The sequence below is a fragment of the Trachypithecus francoisi genome, unplaced genomic scaffold (assembly GCF_009764315.1).
Source record: "Trachypithecus francoisi isolate TF-2019V2 unplaced genomic scaffold, Tfra_2.0 Lachesis_group12, whole genome shotgun sequence".
Lineage (NCBI taxonomy): Eukaryota > Metazoa > Chordata > Mammalia > Primates > Cercopithecidae > Trachypithecus > Trachypithecus francoisi.
Genome location: NW_022681457.1, coordinates 89,341,778 through 89,359,750, shown reverse-complemented (window position 1 = coordinate 89,359,750; position 17,973 = coordinate 89,341,778). Strand labels below are relative to the sequence as shown.

Below are 17,973 nucleotides of genomic sequence, written 5' to 3'. Positions count from 1 at the left end.
AAATGAATTACACTATGGCTTATGTTATTTTTTTTTTCTTATTTTTAGAGACATTTTAAATCCAAAGGATGTGATCAGTGCCCAGTTTGAAAATACCACCACTAGTAAAGATTTTTGCAGTCAGTCATGTTTGTCAACATATGAACTGAAAAAAAAACCAATTGTTACTATAAATACAAATAGTATTTCAACCAAATGCAGCATGTGTCAGAAGAATGCTGTTGTAAGTTACCATTTTCCTTGATTGGGGCAGGAGTCTAATTGTTCGTGCTTAAAGAACAGCTTTTGATGGTCTCTGCTCCTTGTTTTTGTGTTGCTGTTTTTTAATTTCTAGATTCGACATGAAGTTAATTACCAGAATGTGGTCCATAAACTTTGCAGTGATGCCTGCTTCTCTAAGTTTCGTTCTGCTAACAACCTCACCATGAACTGTTGTGAGAACTGTGGGGGTTACTGTTACAGTGGGTCAGGACAATGCCACATGCTTCAGATAGAGGGACAGTCTAAGAAGTTTTGTAGTTCATCGTGTATCACAGCATATAAGCAGGTACATGACCATGTTTACTCTTGATGTCTTTGCTCATTTCAGGTAGTCTGTATTTTTAGTCGAAATTATTTATTAAATGTTGTTTTACAATATTGGGTTTACTGGCCGGCCGTTAAAAAAGTTTTTTTAACTTTCAAAATATTGTTAAAGAATACAAATCACTTTTGAAATAAAAAAGCCATATTGGCCAGGCCTGGTGGCTCACACCTGTAATCCCAGCACTTTGGGAGGCTGAGGCGGGCAGATCACCCGAGGTTGGGAGTTCAAGACCAGCCTGACCAACATGGAGAAACCCCATCTCTACTAAAAATACAAAAATTAGCCAGGTGTGGTGGCACATCCCTGTAATACCAGCTACTCGGGAGGCTGAGGCAGGAGAATCGCTTGAACTCGGGAGGTGGAGGTTGCAGTGAGCCAAGATCGCGCCGTTGCACTCCAGCCTGGGCAACAAGAGTGAAACTCCGTCTCAAAAAAAAAAAAGATATATATGTGTGTGTGTGTGTGTGTGTGTGTGTGTGTGTGTGTGTGTGGAGAGAGAGAGAGAGAGAATTTACTATTTACTATTTGCTTAACTGGTATTCTTTATACATAAATAGTATTTGTTGAATAAATGTGCATTAAATATTCATGTAGAGTTCTGTAAGCAGCAGTTTTGTTCATGCATTTGTTTGTACATGTTTATGCATTTGAAATACATGTTTTTAGAGTATGGCTTTTTTTTTTTTTTTTTTTGAGATGGAGCCTCGCTCTGTCTCCCAGCCTGGAGTGCAGTGGTGTGATCTCTGCTCACTGCAACCTCTGCCTCCCTGGTTCAAGCAATTCTCCTGCCTCAGCCTTCCAAGTAGCTAGGGTTATAGGCGCCCACCACCAGGCCTGGCTAATTTTTTTGTAATTTTAGTAGAGATGAGGTTTCACTATATTGGCCAGACTGGTATCGAACTCCTGACCTCAAGTGATCCACCCGCCTCAGCCTCCCAATCCCTGTGCTGGGATTACAGGTGTGAGCCACCAGGCCTGGCCAATATGGATTTTTTATTTCAAAAGTGATTTGTATTCTTTAACAATATTTTGAAAGTTAAAAAAACAAACAAACACGAAGAAATATAGTGTGTTTCTCATAGGTAACAAATCCTGTCATTTTTTTTTTCTTTCCAGCATGTGAGATTTGTGTATATACTTCTTATTTGATAAGGAAAGGTTCAAGTTGCATATGTATTCTTGAAATCTGATTCACAGAATTAAAATTGAAAACCAGAAAATCAAAATTATATCATTAATTGTTACAGTAAAGGATTTTTCTTATCTTTATGAAATAGGAAAAATAGATGTGAATTATATATTTGTGAATTGATGAGGTGTGCATGGGATGAACTGGATGAACTCTGTGTAACAAATGTCTTTTATATAGTTTTGTGTGTATTCCATTTGTTAGTGAATTTTGATCAAATACTAGTTTTAAAATGGATAAACGTAAAGGAATAGTAAATGCTATATATATAATATATATATATATAGTTTTAATTTTTAATTTTTGTGGGTCCATAGTAGGTGTATATATTTATGGGGTAAGTACTTTTAATATTTTTAATTTTATAATGACTCTTTATGTAAGTGCATTTGCTAACGTTCTTTTCCTTAGAATAGTGAATTTTTATACAGTTTACCAAAATTGGTAAATTTAATAACGTTGATTAGGAACTTTCTTGTTAATTGTTCTTAAAACTTTGTAGTAATTTTGGAATTTAAACTTTGTAGTAAATTTGGAATTTTCCTTTTGTTCTCAAAGGAAAAAAATATCCCCACATCTTCATTGTTTTATCTTTTTCCAAAAGACTGTTCTTTTCCTGATACTGTATCAGGTACTAAAAGTGACTTGGATTCAGTCCATTGAAAGATGAGTCATAGTCCACAAAAGAGGGAGAAATAGGATGAAACATCTTAATTTTAAATTTATCCTTTACTTTTAGCCAAAATCTATTAAATTTCTCATGTATTATATCTGCTGTGGTAGAGAAAGAACTGGAATTTAGAAGTAAGGCAGATATAGATTTAATTCCAGACCTTATGTTCAAATACACTTTTACCTTGGGGAAAGCAGCTAAGCTCCCTGAGTCCCAGTTTTTCTATCTGTAAATAACTATAATACCACCTATGTCACTGGGATGTTTTTAGGATTATAGAAAGTAAGAATGAAAGAATGCCTAGTATGTAACTGGGGCATTGTAGATGGTCATTTCTGCTACTTTCCTTTCTTCCTTATATATAATTCATTCAACAAACATTAGATATAATTTCTGTTTTGAGGGGCTGCCTGTCTCCTGAGAAAGACAGACATATAGATGAGTAAACAGAGACGCCATGATGGAAGTATTCCGGGTACGGTGGGCCACAAAGGGAGCACAGTCAGCTCTACTTGATAGGGAAAGATGAGACTATCAGTGAAAGCTTCACAGAGGTAACTCTTGACCTGGGTCTTACAAATGAGGTTTGCTTTTACAGTCCTCATTAGGGAGGAGAGGGAAATGGGTTTAGAGATTTAGAAGATATTCCAGCATTCAGGCATATGTTCACTTTACTGTGTATTTATTTTAATATCAAGTTTCACATATTGATTCTTTAAGAAGGAAGATTGCTCTTAAAATCTCCTAATTGATGCTGGACATACTTTATCAATTATCCTGAATGTGTGATATGTTAATAATACTTAGCATTCTTTGCTGCTGAATCCCTAATTGGGTGAAGACTTAAGATAACGGACTCTGGTTGTTTGTATTTGGAAACCTGTGATATCCCAGGTTTGCTCTCACTTTACGCTTACAGAGTATTTTTAAAATTATTAGTGGTAGACTGTTTACCAATAAGTTGCCTAATAAGTTTACTAATTTCCTTAAATTCATATTTATAAGCACCTTTGGGGGGTTATTTCAATTTATAGGATGATATAGTATAAAAGCATGAACTTCCTGTTATTTAATGTTTTTAAAACTATGGTTATGACCTATTAATAGACCCTGAAATTAATTACTAGGTTATAACCAGCATTATTTTTTTTCTTTTTTTTGAGACAGAATCTTGCTCTGTCGCCCAGGCTAGAGTGCAGTGGCACGATCTCGGCTCACTGTAACCTCTGCCTCCCACGTTCAAGTGATTCTCCTGCCTCAGCCTCCCGAATAGCTGGGATTACAGGCACCTGCCACCACTCCCAGATAATTTTTTTGTGTGTATTTTTGTAGAGATGGGGTTTCACCATGTTGGCCTGGCTGGTCTTGAACTCCTGACCTCAGGCGATCCACCCACCTCGGCCTCCCAAAGTGCTGGGATTACAGGAGTGAGCCACTGCGCCCGGCCACATTACTTTTTTAATGAAATAGAATAGATTGGAAAATATCAAAAAATAACATGCGTTACATGTTATCATATTTATTCCTCTGTAAAACTGTTTTCAGTTTTATTACATACATACATAATACACAAATGTAAAATCTCAGAAGTATGTGTGTACCATGAAACTTCTTATTGAGGATTACGTCATAAAAGTTTGAAAATCACTGATTTCAAGTATTTCAAAAGTGTTGAGTATAAACATTTCAAAGAATTACGCTTTTACTAGGAATTTAGTAAAAATGAATGTTGTTTTATTCTCTTAATAGAAATCAGCCAAAATTACACCATGTGCGCTTTGCAAATCATTGAGATCCTCAGCAGAAATGATTGAAAATACCAATAGCTTGGGGAAGACAGAGCTTTTCTGTTCTGTTAATTGCTTATCTGCTTACAGAGTTAAAATGGTTACTTCTGCAGGTAATATTGGTTTCATAAACTATGAAATGTACTAGTTGAAAAATTATGGTTATTGCTTTGTTTTTAAGGTGTATTTTTTGGTTGATTTTTAAGGCAAATTTAACATATTTCAGATATTTGTTATAAAATATCACCGGTTACCTTGATTGCTTATTTATTTACTTGCATGCCTATTTATGCATTTCCCCCTTACCAAAATAATTTCATATGGCTTCTTTAATATATTTCTTTATCCATACCTGATTCTTTGAAGTTTCATTTATTTGGTAGGTTCAGCGTAGACTTTGACTAATTTAAATTGGAAAGAAACATTTTCAGTATTAGGTTAGTTTTTGCCTATATGTGACGTGATTTAGTTTCAGTTCGTACAACTTACCCTGGCCCTTGAATTTTCTTTTATTGTATATTATTTAATTTCTCATACCTTTGTGTACATTTGTACATATTACTCATTGTTTTTTTTTTTTTTTGATTTGCTAAGGTGTACAAGTTCAGTGTAACAGTTGTAAAACCTCAGCAATTCCTCAGTATCACCTAGCCATGTCAGATGGAAGTATACGCAACTTCTGCAGTTACAGCTGTGTGGTAGCTTTCCAGGTATGGCTTCAGAAACCTTCCTCTTCTTCAGTCAGTGAGTCACCTACTGTATGAGTCTATTCTTGCACTGCTCTAAAGAAATACCCTAGACTGGGTAATTTATAAAGAAAGAGGTTTAATTGGCTCACAGTTCCACAGGCTGTACAGGTAGCATGACTGGAGAGGCCTCAGGAAACTTTCTTTTTTTTTTTTTTTGAGACGGAGTCTCGCTCTGTCGCCCAGGCTGGAGCGCAGTGGTGCGATCTCGACTCACTGCAAGCTCCACTTCCCGGGTTCACACCATTCTCCTCCCTCAGCCTCCCGAGTAGCTGGGACTACAGGTGCCCGCCACCACACCTGGCTATTTTTTTTGGATTTTTAGTAGAGACGGGGTTTCACCGTGTTAGCCAGGATGGTCTCGATCTGCTGATCTCGTGATCCACCCGCCTTGGCCTCCCAAAGTGTTGGGATTACAGGCGTGAGCCCCCGCGCCCGGCCAGGAAACTTTCAATTATGGCGGAAGGCGAAGGGGAAGCAGGCACATCTTACATGATGAGATCAAGTGGAAAGAGAGAAGGGGGGAGGTGCTACACTTTTAAACAACCGGATTTCCTGAGAACTCACTATCAACAGAACAGCAGGGGAGAAATCCACCCCTATGATCCAGTCGCTTCCTGCCAGGCTCCTCCCCCAGCGTTGGGGATTAAGATTGGACATGAGATTTGGTCAGGTACACAAATTCAAACCTATCACCTACTATAGTAATGCACATTTATTAGGTGTTTGCTAGGGCCTGGATTGTGTAAGTTTCTATGTCATTCCTATTAAACTTGGATTTGTAGTTCATTCTGTATTTGGAGTTTCATTTAACTGCCTTCTATAAAATTGAATGGTATTTTTATCACCCATATTATCTATTGGGAGGATATTATTTTTAAGGAAGATTATTAGTTAAATTATTTTATTTTTTCATCATAAATGAGACTCCCCCCATTCCGTTATAAGCTGCTCAGAGGCAGGAACGTTGCCTGTTAACAGATGTACCTTACATGCCTAGAACTGTGCTTGGCATATGTAGGCACGCGATACTTCTTTGTTTTAACAAAGATTAAATTGATCCTTTTCGTTGTTTTGTTTTTCCAGAATTTATTCAACAAACCAACTGGAATGAATTCTTCAGTAGTGCCCTTGTCTCAGGGCCAAGTAATTGTAAGCATCCCCACAGGTTCCACAGTGTCAGCTGGAGGAGGTAGCACGTCTGCTGTTTCTCCCACCTCCATCAGTAGCTCTGCTGCAGCTGGTCTCCAGCGTCTTGCTGCCCAGTCCCAGCATGTTGGGTTTGCACGAAGTGTTGTGAAACTCAAATGTCAACACTGTAACCGTCTTTTTGCCACAAAACCAGAACTTCTTGACTATAAGGTAAAGTATAGCATGTTCATAAGATTTTGAGTATACATGGGTCTATTTGTAAAATTATTTTTAACTTTGCATCTCCCAAAATTACACCATTTGTTTTGAAAGTAAGGGAGATACGGAGTTCCATAAGACAAACCAAATGTTTAATTAGTACTTAATGATTATTTCTTTGCAGGGCAAAATGTTTCAGTTCTGTGGCAAGAATTGTTCTGATGAATATAAGAAAGTAAATAATGTAATGGCAATGTGTGAATATTGTAAAATTGAGAAAATTGTAAAGGAGACTGTTCGGTTCTCAGGTGCTGACAAGTCATTCTGTAGTGAAGGTAAAGACAAGATTATCTTACTGAGCATGTTGGTTGTTTTAAAAGCAGTTGATGATTTAAGCTTTCACTCTAGGGTTAATCTGTTTTATTATTTATATATAACGTAAATGCCTTTCCGATTCATTTACACTTAGTTCATTCTTTTTTGATCAGTTTTCTTATATTACGTAGATGTTAAAATGAAGTGAAAGATTTGCAAAGTATAATGCAGAAGAATGTGATGTGAAGAACATTTAACATCCTTAGGTTCCCCATTATTAGGTTGATGGGGACCTCAAAGATCTTCTAGTTCTTGTACTTATTTCTAAATGGAATGCCTTAAATTATGGTAATATTCTAAGTTTATACTTTTATTGTTTTAAACAGCCATTATTTTTCTGAATATAAATGGCTTGAATATGCAAATTAACATGTGGAAGATTGTTTTCCTTATTTAGATAACTATTCTGTATGTTTATAATGTTTTATTTTACTCTAAAGCAGTATTAAGTTAGCCTTCTAGAGCAAGGGCTTTCAAACCTTTTGATAACACAAAAGAAGAAATACATTTACACTGTGACCCAGTATATTTTCACATACCTAAATAAAAATTTCATTTTTTGAGACAGAGTCTTGCTCTGTCACCCAGGCTGGAATGCCATGGAGCGATCTTGGCTCACTGCAACCTCTGCCTCCTGGGTTCAAGCGATTCTCTTGCCTCAGCCTCCTGAGTAGCTGGGATTACAGGCACCCGCCACCACACCTGGATGATTTTTGTATTTTTAGTAGAGACGGGGCTTCACCATGTTGGCCAGGCTGGTCTGGAACTCCTGACCTCAGGTGATCCACCCACCTTGGCCTCCCAGAGTGCTGGGATTACAGGTGGGAGTCACTACGCCTGGCCCCAAAAGTTTCATGAAATAAAACCAATGCAGTTTAATGCTTTCTCTTTTTTTTTTTTTTTTTTTTTGAGAAGGAGTCTCGCTCTGTCACCCAGGCTGGAGTGCAGTGGCCGGATCTCAGCTCACTGCAGGCTCCGCCTCCCGGGTTCACGCCATTCTCCTGCCTCAGCCTCCCGAGTAGCTGGGACTACAGGCGCCGCCACGTCGCCCGGCTAGTTTTTTGTATTTTTTTAGTAGAGATGGGGTTTCACCGTGTTAGCCAGGATGGTCTCGATCTCCTGACCTCGTGATCCGCCCATCTCGGCCTCCCAAAGTGCTGGGATTACAGGCTTGAGCCACCGCGCCCGGCCGTGCTTTCTCTTCTGTCCTATCCTGTCTTATATAATTTAAAACAAAAACAAAAACAAAACAAAAACTAGTATAGATACTCTACGTTGATCTCTTGATCTGTGAACTGGTCAGGACCCAAGTGTGAACATTTTGTCCTAGGCCACTTATTTTTCTTTTCTTGTTGTTTTTGTTTTTATTTGAGATGGGGTCTTGCCATGTTGCCCAGGCTGGTCTCAAACTGCTGGGCTCAAGCAATCCTCCCGCCAGCCTCCCAAAGTGTTGGGATTACAGGTGTGAGCCACTGCACCCGGCCTGTCCTAGACCATTTAAAGATGCAGAAAACTAATATTTCTACCTAATTTAATTTTATCTTTCCTGATTTTTAGGTTGCAAATTGCTTTATAAACATGACTTGGCAAAACGCTGGGGAAATCACTGTAAAATGTGCAGTTATTGTTTACAGACATCTCCCAAATTGGTACAGAATAATTTAGGAGGGAAAGTGGAAGAGTTCTGTTGTGAAGAATGCATGTCCAAATATACAGTTTTGTTCTATCAGGTAAATAGAATTCACATTCCTGTGTTTTTCAAGCTAGGGCATAAATTATTCCCTTTTAAATTTCATGTCATATAAAGGACAATTTAATTATTTAAAACTTTAAAGTATTAAATGTTTTATGCCTTCTAGCAATTAATATAAGATTTAGAAAGACTTTAATGTTACTGAAGTTTTATTTCTTTTGTTTTTAATTTCCTGTAGGAGACATATCAGTCTTAAGACATTAAAACATTTAAACTTATAGTTTTATTCATTTATTATTTAAATAAAGTGAATTTGTCTTCTGAAGTCTGAGGAAGATAGACCTTATTTTTATTTCACTTTGTTTTTTAATTGCTGTAGTGTGAAATCTGTACATTACATTTTTTTTTAAAAAATTAGTATAAAATTAGCCGGGCGTGGTGGCTCACGCCTGTAATCCCAGCACTTTGGGAGGCCAAGGTGGGCAGATCACGAGGTCAGGAGATTGAGACCATCCTGGCTAACATGGTGAAACCCTGTCTGTACTAAAAACACACAAAAATTAGCTGGGCATGGTGGCAGGCGCCTGTAGTCCCAGCTACTGGGGAGGCTGAGGCGGGAGAATGGCGTGAACCTGGGAGGCGGAGCTTGCAGTGAGCAGAGATCGCACCACTGCACTCCAGCCGCGAGACTCCATCTCAAAGAAACAAAAGGTATAAAATAATTGATAAAGGCAAACTTTAATTTTATGATCTAAATTCTAAGTTAATTTCCTCACTTGTTATGTGTGTCCTATTTTTGTCCTGTCAGACTGCAGATAATTTGCTTCTTACTCCTTGACTACCTTCTTTTTTTTTAGATGGCCAAATGTGATGCTTGTAAGCGACAGGGTAAACTCAGTGAGTCCTTGAAATGGCGCGGGGAAATGAAACATTTCTGTAACCTGCTTTGTATCTTGATGTTCTGTAATCAGCAAAGTGTGTGTGACCCACCTTCACAAAATAATGCAGGTAAAATTAACCTTAAGTACTGAATGGAGTCTTTGGGCAATACTAGAAACTACTGTTCTTTTACAGATCAGGAACTGTGTAAACAGTTGTCATTAATTTCATGAAACCTCAGTTTCCTTGTATTTAGTATCATTAACATTTAGGTTTTTTTTGTTGAACACCTTAGATTAAAGCTAAGTAAAATGAGTTTTTTATTAAATAGGTTTCTTTGAGAATATTGAATCAAATAAACTCTGTAAGAACTGAAGTTTATGGGAAAGGATAACAGTTAATGGTTTGTAATTGAGTATAATTGGCTTCCTTAAAAAATCCTTTGAGACTACTTATAACAAAAGACATAAAGTCGAAATCACATGACCTTTTAAATATATCATATGCAGGCCAGGTGTGATGGTTCATGCCTGTAGTCCCACCGCCTTTGGAATGCTGAGGTGGGAGGACGGCTTGAGGGCAGGAGTTCAAGGGTGCAGTGAGCTGTGACCACAACACTGCAATCCCAGCTGGATGATAGAGTGAGACCCTGCCTCTAAAAAGTTAAAATAAAATAAAACTATATGTCATGTCATGGGTGTGACTAGTTGGGGCCAGTGTCACGGGGCTGTAAAGGAATTTACCAAGACAGTCATAGGTAAAGGCAGATTTATTAGAGCAAGTGTGAAAATATGTTGCAAGGTTTCAGTGAGCAGCACAGCAGAGAAGGGGAAGTCTGCAAAGAGGCAGGGGCTTGAGGGAGGTTTTACAAGGTCCTGCTGTAGGGGGCTACTTACAGAATGAAGCCGTGCTCCTGGGGCTACCTGTAGGAGGCAATCTCTCAGAGTAATTACTCATTGTTCTCCCCGACCTGGTGCCCCTTCCTCTTTGTTGCTTACTTATTGTATCAGGAGTTACTTAACTTATCAGGACTACACACTGTGTGCATAGTTAGGCCATTTTATCTCAGAAAATTTATTATTTAAAAACAAACAACACTAGTATCATCCTGAAAGCGAGAAGAATTTTAAGTATTTAAGTATAGTCTCCTTACAAATAAAAGCAAAATCTGTAAGAGCCTACTCCAAAACTTAAAAAAAAATTCTTTCTATATAAAGGCAAGATTTAAGAAAAACATTAGGCTTAATTGTCCATTAAACCTAACCTGTGATCTTCATTGGTATTGTGTGTTTGGGGATTTGCATTGTTGGTTTTTAAGTTAGACTATTTGTTGCATTTTCATGTAAAGATAAATAGAAAACTTTCAAGTTTTACTAATTAAAAAGTAGAAAACCAGGGCACGGTGGCTCACGCCTGTAATCACAGCACTTTGGGAGGCTGAGGCAGGCGGATCACGAGGTCAGGAGTTCGAGACCATCCTGGCCAATATGGTGAAAACTCTATCTCTACTAAAATACAAAAAATTAGCTGGACGTGGTGGTACACGTGTACCTGTAGTCCCAGCTACTTGGGAGGCTGAGGCAGGAGAATTGCTTGAACCCGGGAGGCAGAGGTCACAGTGAGCTGAGATCACACCACTGCACTCCAGCCTGGGTGGCAGAGCAAGACTCTGTCTCCAAAAAAAAAAAAAGAGAAAACCAAAACCCAGTTAATCCTACAGTGACTTTGCTCCAACAGAAATTACTCAAACCTGAAAACATTGTTTAACTTCCTTGCAATAGTTTCTGTGTAAGTACATATAAATCACATGAGGTTTCCTTATTTTTGTTTATTTTAATCAGCAAGTATTTCCATGGTTCAAGCTGCTTCAGCAGGACCCCCATCTCTGAGAAAAGATTCGACTCCAGTTATAGCCAATGTAGTATCATTGGCAAGTGCCCCTGCTGCTCAGCCCACAGTGAATTCTAACAGTGTCTTACAAGGTAGGCTTGATTGGAAAGCATTTATCTAGCCTATTTAGGTTGAATGCAGTGGTCCTCTAACTTCCTTTCATCAGGGATTATTTTCATACATTTGACACGTTCATAATAGGAATGGTAGCTCGCTGCACAAATTTCATATCTCATACCTTAGAATTGCTAGTCTCTTCCGTTGAATTAAATTAACACATGTTCTCCATATGAGGGTTTGTGTTTATGTACTGATAATCAACTTTTAATACTAATGTTAAAACAATTGTAAAGGTCCTAAATTTATGTTTTAATTTATATCAAGGTGCAGTTCCAACAGTAACAGCGAAAATCATTGGTGATGTAAGTTTTATTACTTTTATTGGTATTGTCACTGTATTTATTTTTCATTTTTGTACAATATAAATATGTGTGAGCTAATTTGCCCACCTTTATTTATTATATGAAATAGATTTCATTAGCTCATTTAATCTTTGTTCAGGAATAGGATTTTCTGGCTATTTAAATAGGTCTTTTATGTACTTTAATATCTTTGAATGCTGGCTATGTAGTTACTGAAAGTTTTTTTTTAATTACACAAAATTGAAGTACATTGTACAGGATTTAGGCATGAAAGACTTTTGGATGTTTTGTGATGTACTCAGATTATAAATAAAATATTTATAAAATGTAGCTTATCCTCCCCCCAACCCAGTACAGATTATACTGTAAAAAAAACAAACAAACTTTTTTTAACCCATTAATATTTTCTGCTTTGTCTCTTAAAAGAAGAAAATAAATAATGAGAAAAGCTTAAGACTGGAACAGTGGCATTTCTCAAGTGTTTCTCCAGGTTTCTGGGATAACTTTCACATTGTCTTTATTCAGGTTACTTAAATGATCATAAGTGATTCTGTTATTTCTAGTTATCCAAGTTATCTTGAATCTAAGTCCCCTGTGTCTTAATTAGGAAGTAAGAATTCTCATTTTAAACTTAGCCAACATTGTTATTGATCAACAGTGTGTTACAATAGAAATAGCATTTTTCTTAGTAAATAGAAATTGTGATTAGAGACATGCAGAGTAATATATAGTTATTAAAACATTCCTTGATTACTATTAATATTTTAGGAGTATTGTATTTCTCATACATTTGGTTGAATATTTACTTGCTATGTCGTCCATGTAATTCCAATATGGCATTTGTTTTAAAATTATAATATTTCTTGTAATTACAACGATATTTTAAAAAATGTTTTTGGTTTCTAATTTGTTTTTGTTTTACTAGGCAAGTACTCAAACAGATGCCCTGAAACTGCCACCTTCCCAACCTCCAAGGCTTTTGAAGAACAAAGCTTTATTATGCAAACCCATCACACAGACTAAAGCCACCTCTTGCAAACCACATACCCAAAACAAAGAATGCCAGACAGGTATGTTCCTTGGTCTTTCTTTCTTTATTAATTTTTTAAGGGAAAGAAATGTAGGATTTACTTACATTGCATACCTGCTATTTCCTAGGTGATGTGTTTGGTTGTTTGTATACATTGCCCAGTTTAGTTCTCACAGCATCCCTTTGAGTTAGGTATTTTCCTCATCTGAGGCTTAACAAGTTGAGTCAAAGAGAAGGAAGTTAATCAGTGATACCATACTATGAGCAAGTCATTAAATTCTCTTATTAATGACAATGTTATATTATAGAATGAGCTTAAGGTTTGGAATTATATGGACAGGCTTCTAGGAGGTGCTATTGTTTTCCAGTGTGACCTCAGGTTTGAACTACTCCGTAGTCTCTTTTGGCTACTCCACACTGTTTCAAATGAAGTCAGTTCCTTTTGTGAGAACTTCAGAGCTGTTTGTTTGTTTGTTTGTTTTTAATGAATTGTCCCCCACCTCACCAACCCAGGCAGAATCTCTGAGCCACCTCTGTGGATGCTGGGCAGGGTGGTAGTCTCTGGCCTTCTTGGCTTGCCTCTCCTGGCATGAAACTTCTGTCCTACAAGTGAGCTGGGGTGAGGGTGATCAGGATCCCAGTGTTCTTGGCCTGCTTTTCCTAGGGTAGAGCCTCCATCCACTGGATGGAAACTGGGTGAAGGGAAGCCCCTGACCTCTTGCCCGTACTCACCAGAAATTTAGCCTCTTCAGCTTTCTGTTGGCGGGGATGAGAAATGCTTGTGGCCTACCCTTCTTGATGAGATACGGTGGAAGCTGAGGGGAGGGAAGGCCATTTTTATTGGCCACAGCTACCCAGTGTGGAGTTTCTGTCAAGCTGAGCTGAGTTGAGCTGGCATGATAAAACCTGTGATGGCTGAAATGTCAGACTCTCACTGTTCTTATCAAATTTTAAACAGATTTTCTTGAATAAATATTTCTTCATTTGGTATATGCCTTTAGGACAATTTCCCAAGAATTTAAATGTCTGTTTTTAAATAGTTTTCACCCTCTTTGCTTGTTTCACTAAGGAATAGATCTTTGTAGCTCCTTGTGCTACCATCAAAAAGTCCTGGAATTTTGGCTGACTGTGGTGGCTCACACCTATAATCCCAGCAGTTTGGGAGGCTGAGGCGGGAGGATCACTTGAACCCAAGAGTTGAAGACTAGCACGGGCAACGTAGCGAGACCATCTCTACTAAAAAACATTTTTTTTTGAGATGAGGTCTGGCTCTGTCGCCCAGGCTGCAGAGTGCAGTGGCACGATCGGCTCACTGCAAGCTCCGCCTCTCAGGTTCACGCCATTCTCCTGCCTCAGCCTCCTGAGTAGCTGGGACTACAGGCGCCCGCCACCACGCCCAGCTAATCTTTTTGTGTTTTTAATAGAGACGGGGTTTCACCGTGTTAGCCAGGATGGTCTCGATCTGCTGACCTGGTGATCTGCCCGCCTCGGCCTCCCAAAGTGCTGGGATTACAGACATGAGCCACCGTGCCCGGCCTCTACTAAACATTTTTTAAAAGTCCCAGAATTTTTATACTAGAAAGAGATTCTTGATTTCTAGAGCCGCAGGGCTATCCTGTCAGCCATTGCTTCTCAGAGATTAGTATGCACGTGAATTATCCAGGAATTTTATAAGTAGATTCTTATTCAGTGAGGCCTGAGATTTTGCATTTCATATAAGCTCCCAGGTAGAGTTCAGTGCTTCTGGTCCATGGAACACACCAAAATAGCAAGGCTATAAATGAGTTAGTTCTTTTTTTTGTTTTTTAATCAATAGCAGTTTATTTAGTATTATGTAGTTTGGTTATCAGATGATTCTAAATTAAGTAACAATTTTTTAATGTCCGCTGTATTATGTAAAGTTTATTGGCCAAGTGTGGTGCCTCATGCCTATACTCCCAGCACTTTGGACAGCTGAGGCGAGAGGATCACTTGAGCCCAGGAGTTCAAGATCAGCCTGAGCAACATGGTGGGACCCCCATCTGTTAAAAAAAAAAAAATATATTATGCCATATTATTTTCCCACTTCTAACTATAGTCAAATTGTTAGCTTTTCTCTTTCTGTCCCTAGCATTACCTTTCTCCTAGATTAATGATTTTACACTTATCTACCATATTCTCTAACACATAGAAAGGATTCTATATATTCCTTGACTTATAATGTTGTACCCATCATATGTTAAAAAAAATCATCAGTCAAAAATGCGTTTAATATGCCCAACCTCCAGAACATCGTAACTAGGCCTAGGCTATTTTAAACATGCCGAGAACTCTTACATTAGCCTACAGTTGGGCAAAATCATTTAACACAAAGCTTATTTTATAATAAAGTTTTGAATACCATGTACTTGATTCAGTGCTATACAGAAGTATGGTATATACTTGTTTTTGCACCATCAAAAAATTGAAAAATCCAGTATCGAATCATCATTAAGTTGGGGACCGTCTGGGTAAATAATGGAATAAATCCTCTGTCTTGCTACTTTCTCCAAGTTTTTTTCCAAGTTCTGTTTCATCCTTTTAATACTTAGAACATCTGCTATATATATTTATTCTTTTTGGAGGTATCATAACCTAGAGTAGTCTCCCGTCATCTTAGCTCTTTTTTTTTTTTTTTTTTTTTTTTTGAGACGGCGTCTCGCTCTGCCGCCCGGGCTGGAGTGCAGTGGCCGGATCTCAGCTCACTGCAAGCTCCGCCTCCCGGGTTTACGCCATTCTCCTGCCTCAGCCTCCGGAGTAGCTGGGACTACAGGCGCCCGCCACCTCGCCCGGCTAGTTTTTTGTATTTTTTAGTAGAGACGGGGTTTCACCGTGTTAGCCAGGATGGTCTCGATCTCCTGACCTCGTGATCCGCCCGTCTAGGCCTCCCAAAGTGCTGGGATTACAGGCTTGAGCCACCGCGCCGGCCATCTTAGCTCTACATACTATAATTGCCTCCTATTTTAACAGTTGATATATTTTTTTTTTTTTTTTTTTATTTTTTTTTTTGAGACGGAGTCTCGCTCTGTCGCCCAGCTGGAGTGCAGTGGCGGATCTCAGCTCACTGCAAGCTCGCCTCCTGGTTTACGCCATTCTCCTGCCTCAGCCTCCCAAGTAGCTGGGACTACAGGCGCCCGCCAACTCGCCCGGCTAGTTTTTTGTATTTTTTAGTAGAGACGGGGTTTCGCCGTGTTAGCCAGGATGGTCTCGATCTCCTGACCTCGCGATCCACCCGTCTCGGCCTCCAAAGTGCTGGATTACAGGCTTGAGCCACGCGCCCGGCCAGTTGATATATTTTTATTCAGTGCTGGAATTGTTGCCAAATTAATCTTTTTGATGTCATTTTTGTCACTACTCTGTGTTAAAAAAATCTTCAGTATCTCCCCACTATCTACTACAAATGATTTTGAAATGTGTGCATTATAGCATGACTGAAATGGCCCCTCCCTATTCAGCCTCCTCTTTAGCAAGCGGTTTTCCATGCCTATATTCTAGGATCCCTGTTTCAGTCCTTTCGATGTATCCATTTAAATTATATCCTGCATTCATTTGCTCCTCACATCACTGATATTTGTTACCCACTTTTTGTCAGTGCTGTACTCAAGATTTTTTTGTGTGTGGCTACTTTAGTTATTTCTCCTTTGTAAGAACTCCTATAGTGTCGCAGGTCACTCTTATTTTGAACTATAAACCTCCATAAGCTTTTTTATTTTGAAATCTTATTAAAATATTTCTAACCTTGTTTGCTTTTTGTGATTTTGTTGTTGTTATTGTTAGAAGACACTCCAAGTCAGCCTCAGATTATTGTGGTGCCAGTTCCCGTACCAGTGTTTGTTCCCATACCTCTTCATCTTTATACTCAATATGCTCCAGTCCCATTTGGAATTCCGGTTCCAGTGAGTAATCATTTAGAGATTAAAGCTAATTTAGCATGCATTTTCCTCAATTAAAATTGTATAATTCTGTGAAGAAAGTTTTCATTTGTTGGTAAAATATATCTGCTTCTGATTGGCTGTTATCATATTACCATTATTACTTAACATGGATTATATAAATGACTGCTTTTATTTGTACCCACCCTTCTCAGAAAAGGTTATGATATAGCTTTTTAAAACAGTTACATGCACAATGAGACCACTCAAATAGAAAAAGATCAGAAATGGTGTATGTTGAAATCCTGGATTCTAGCAAGGGTGAAAAGAATACTGTGATTTACATAATTCTCATTTTTGATTAAAGAAAAATATATTTTTTAATTACAAATTTATTTTTCCCAGGTACTGAGTCCTTAAAGGAAACAGTTATGAGAAAATTGTGAGAAATACAAGCAAAAACAACAAAAACAAAATGCAAGTGTGTTATAGAATTATTCTTTTAGAGAATTCAGAGACATAATTGGTTGAGTGTCCAAAGCACTTATCGAAATTTTATTTAAATGGCTCTAGTCTTATAAAAGCAAACTAGCAAGACTATTTTAATAATTAGCAATGAATATATTTTAAATTTATTACTATTTTAATACCTAAATCATCTCACAAATCAGGTTTTGACTACAAACCTGTTGCCTAAGAAAGCCTTCAGTCTATCCTTGGTCTTTCAGATGCCCGTCCCTATGCTTATTCCATCTTCAATGGATAGTGAAGATAAAGTTACAGAGAGTATTGAAGACATTAAGGAAAAGCTTCCCACACATCCATTTGAAGCTGATCTCCTTGAGATGGCAGAAATGATTGCAGAAGATGAAGAGAAGGAGAAGACTCTGTCTCAGGGAGGTTGGTATAATCTTTAAAAGCAAAGAAAGAAAAAGCACGTTTTATACATTTTCAGGTGACTCAAGCAACTTTAAGTATAAGACAGTCAGGGTGTTTCCAAAACCTTTATTGTCTGTGAATACCAAGCCTGTGGGGTTGATTACACTTTTTATTGCTTCTGAAAGCTCTTACTGTTTTTATGAAAGAAAACCAAGTATTGGTATTCAATAGTTTTTAGTCATAATTCCAGAAAAATAACTTAGAAATCAAGATTTCATGATTATTTGCCAATATTATCTCTCTAATTGAAGCCATGGTCCCCACATAAGAATTCCTGTTAGGTAATAACCAGCATGCTGGTAGAGGGTAAACAGAACCTTAGAATGGAAAACCATTTGGCTCAAAATAACTGATAGATAGATCTTATACTACTAGTGTGGAATCATGATAAAAACAATAGTTAACATTTTGTGTGCTTGCCATACTCTAGGCATTGTGCTCAGTGCATCGTGTGCCTTGACCCATTCAGTCTTCACGACAACCTTATGGGGTGGGGAGGGGGTACTATGTACGTCAAATTTCTG

At 38.0% G+C, this 17,973-nt stretch overlaps 1 protein-coding gene across 8 annotated transcripts in view; it reads left to right on the top strand.

Moving 5' to 3' along the window:
- The window catches only part of ZMYM4 (zinc finger MYM-type containing 4), a 160,102-nt gene that overhangs the window by 118,474 nt on the left and 23,655 nt on the right, over positions 1-17,973 (top strand). For all 8 annotated transcript variants that reach the window (XM_033227155.1, XM_033227159.1, XM_033227160.1 and 5 more), the window contains 13 exons: positions 49-223; positions 335-547; positions 4,198-4,348; positions 4,830-4,945; positions 6,068-6,343; positions 6,516-6,666; positions 8,264-8,436; positions 9,257-9,407; positions 11,120-11,260; positions 11,553-11,590; positions 12,516-12,660; positions 16,416-16,534; positions 17,239-17,410. In XM_033227155.1, coding sequence (XP_033083046.1) covers positions 49-223; positions 335-547; positions 4,198-4,348; positions 4,830-4,945; positions 6,068-6,343; positions 6,516-6,666; positions 8,264-8,436; positions 9,257-9,407; positions 11,120-11,260; positions 11,553-11,590; positions 12,516-12,660; positions 16,416-16,534; positions 17,239-17,410 — 2,021 coding nt within the window. The remainder of the gene's footprint in view (positions 1-48; positions 224-334; positions 548-4,197; positions 4,349-4,829; positions 4,946-6,067; positions 6,344-6,515; positions 6,667-8,263; positions 8,437-9,256; positions 9,408-11,119; positions 11,261-11,552; positions 11,591-12,515; positions 12,661-16,415; positions 16,535-17,238; positions 17,411-17,973) is intronic.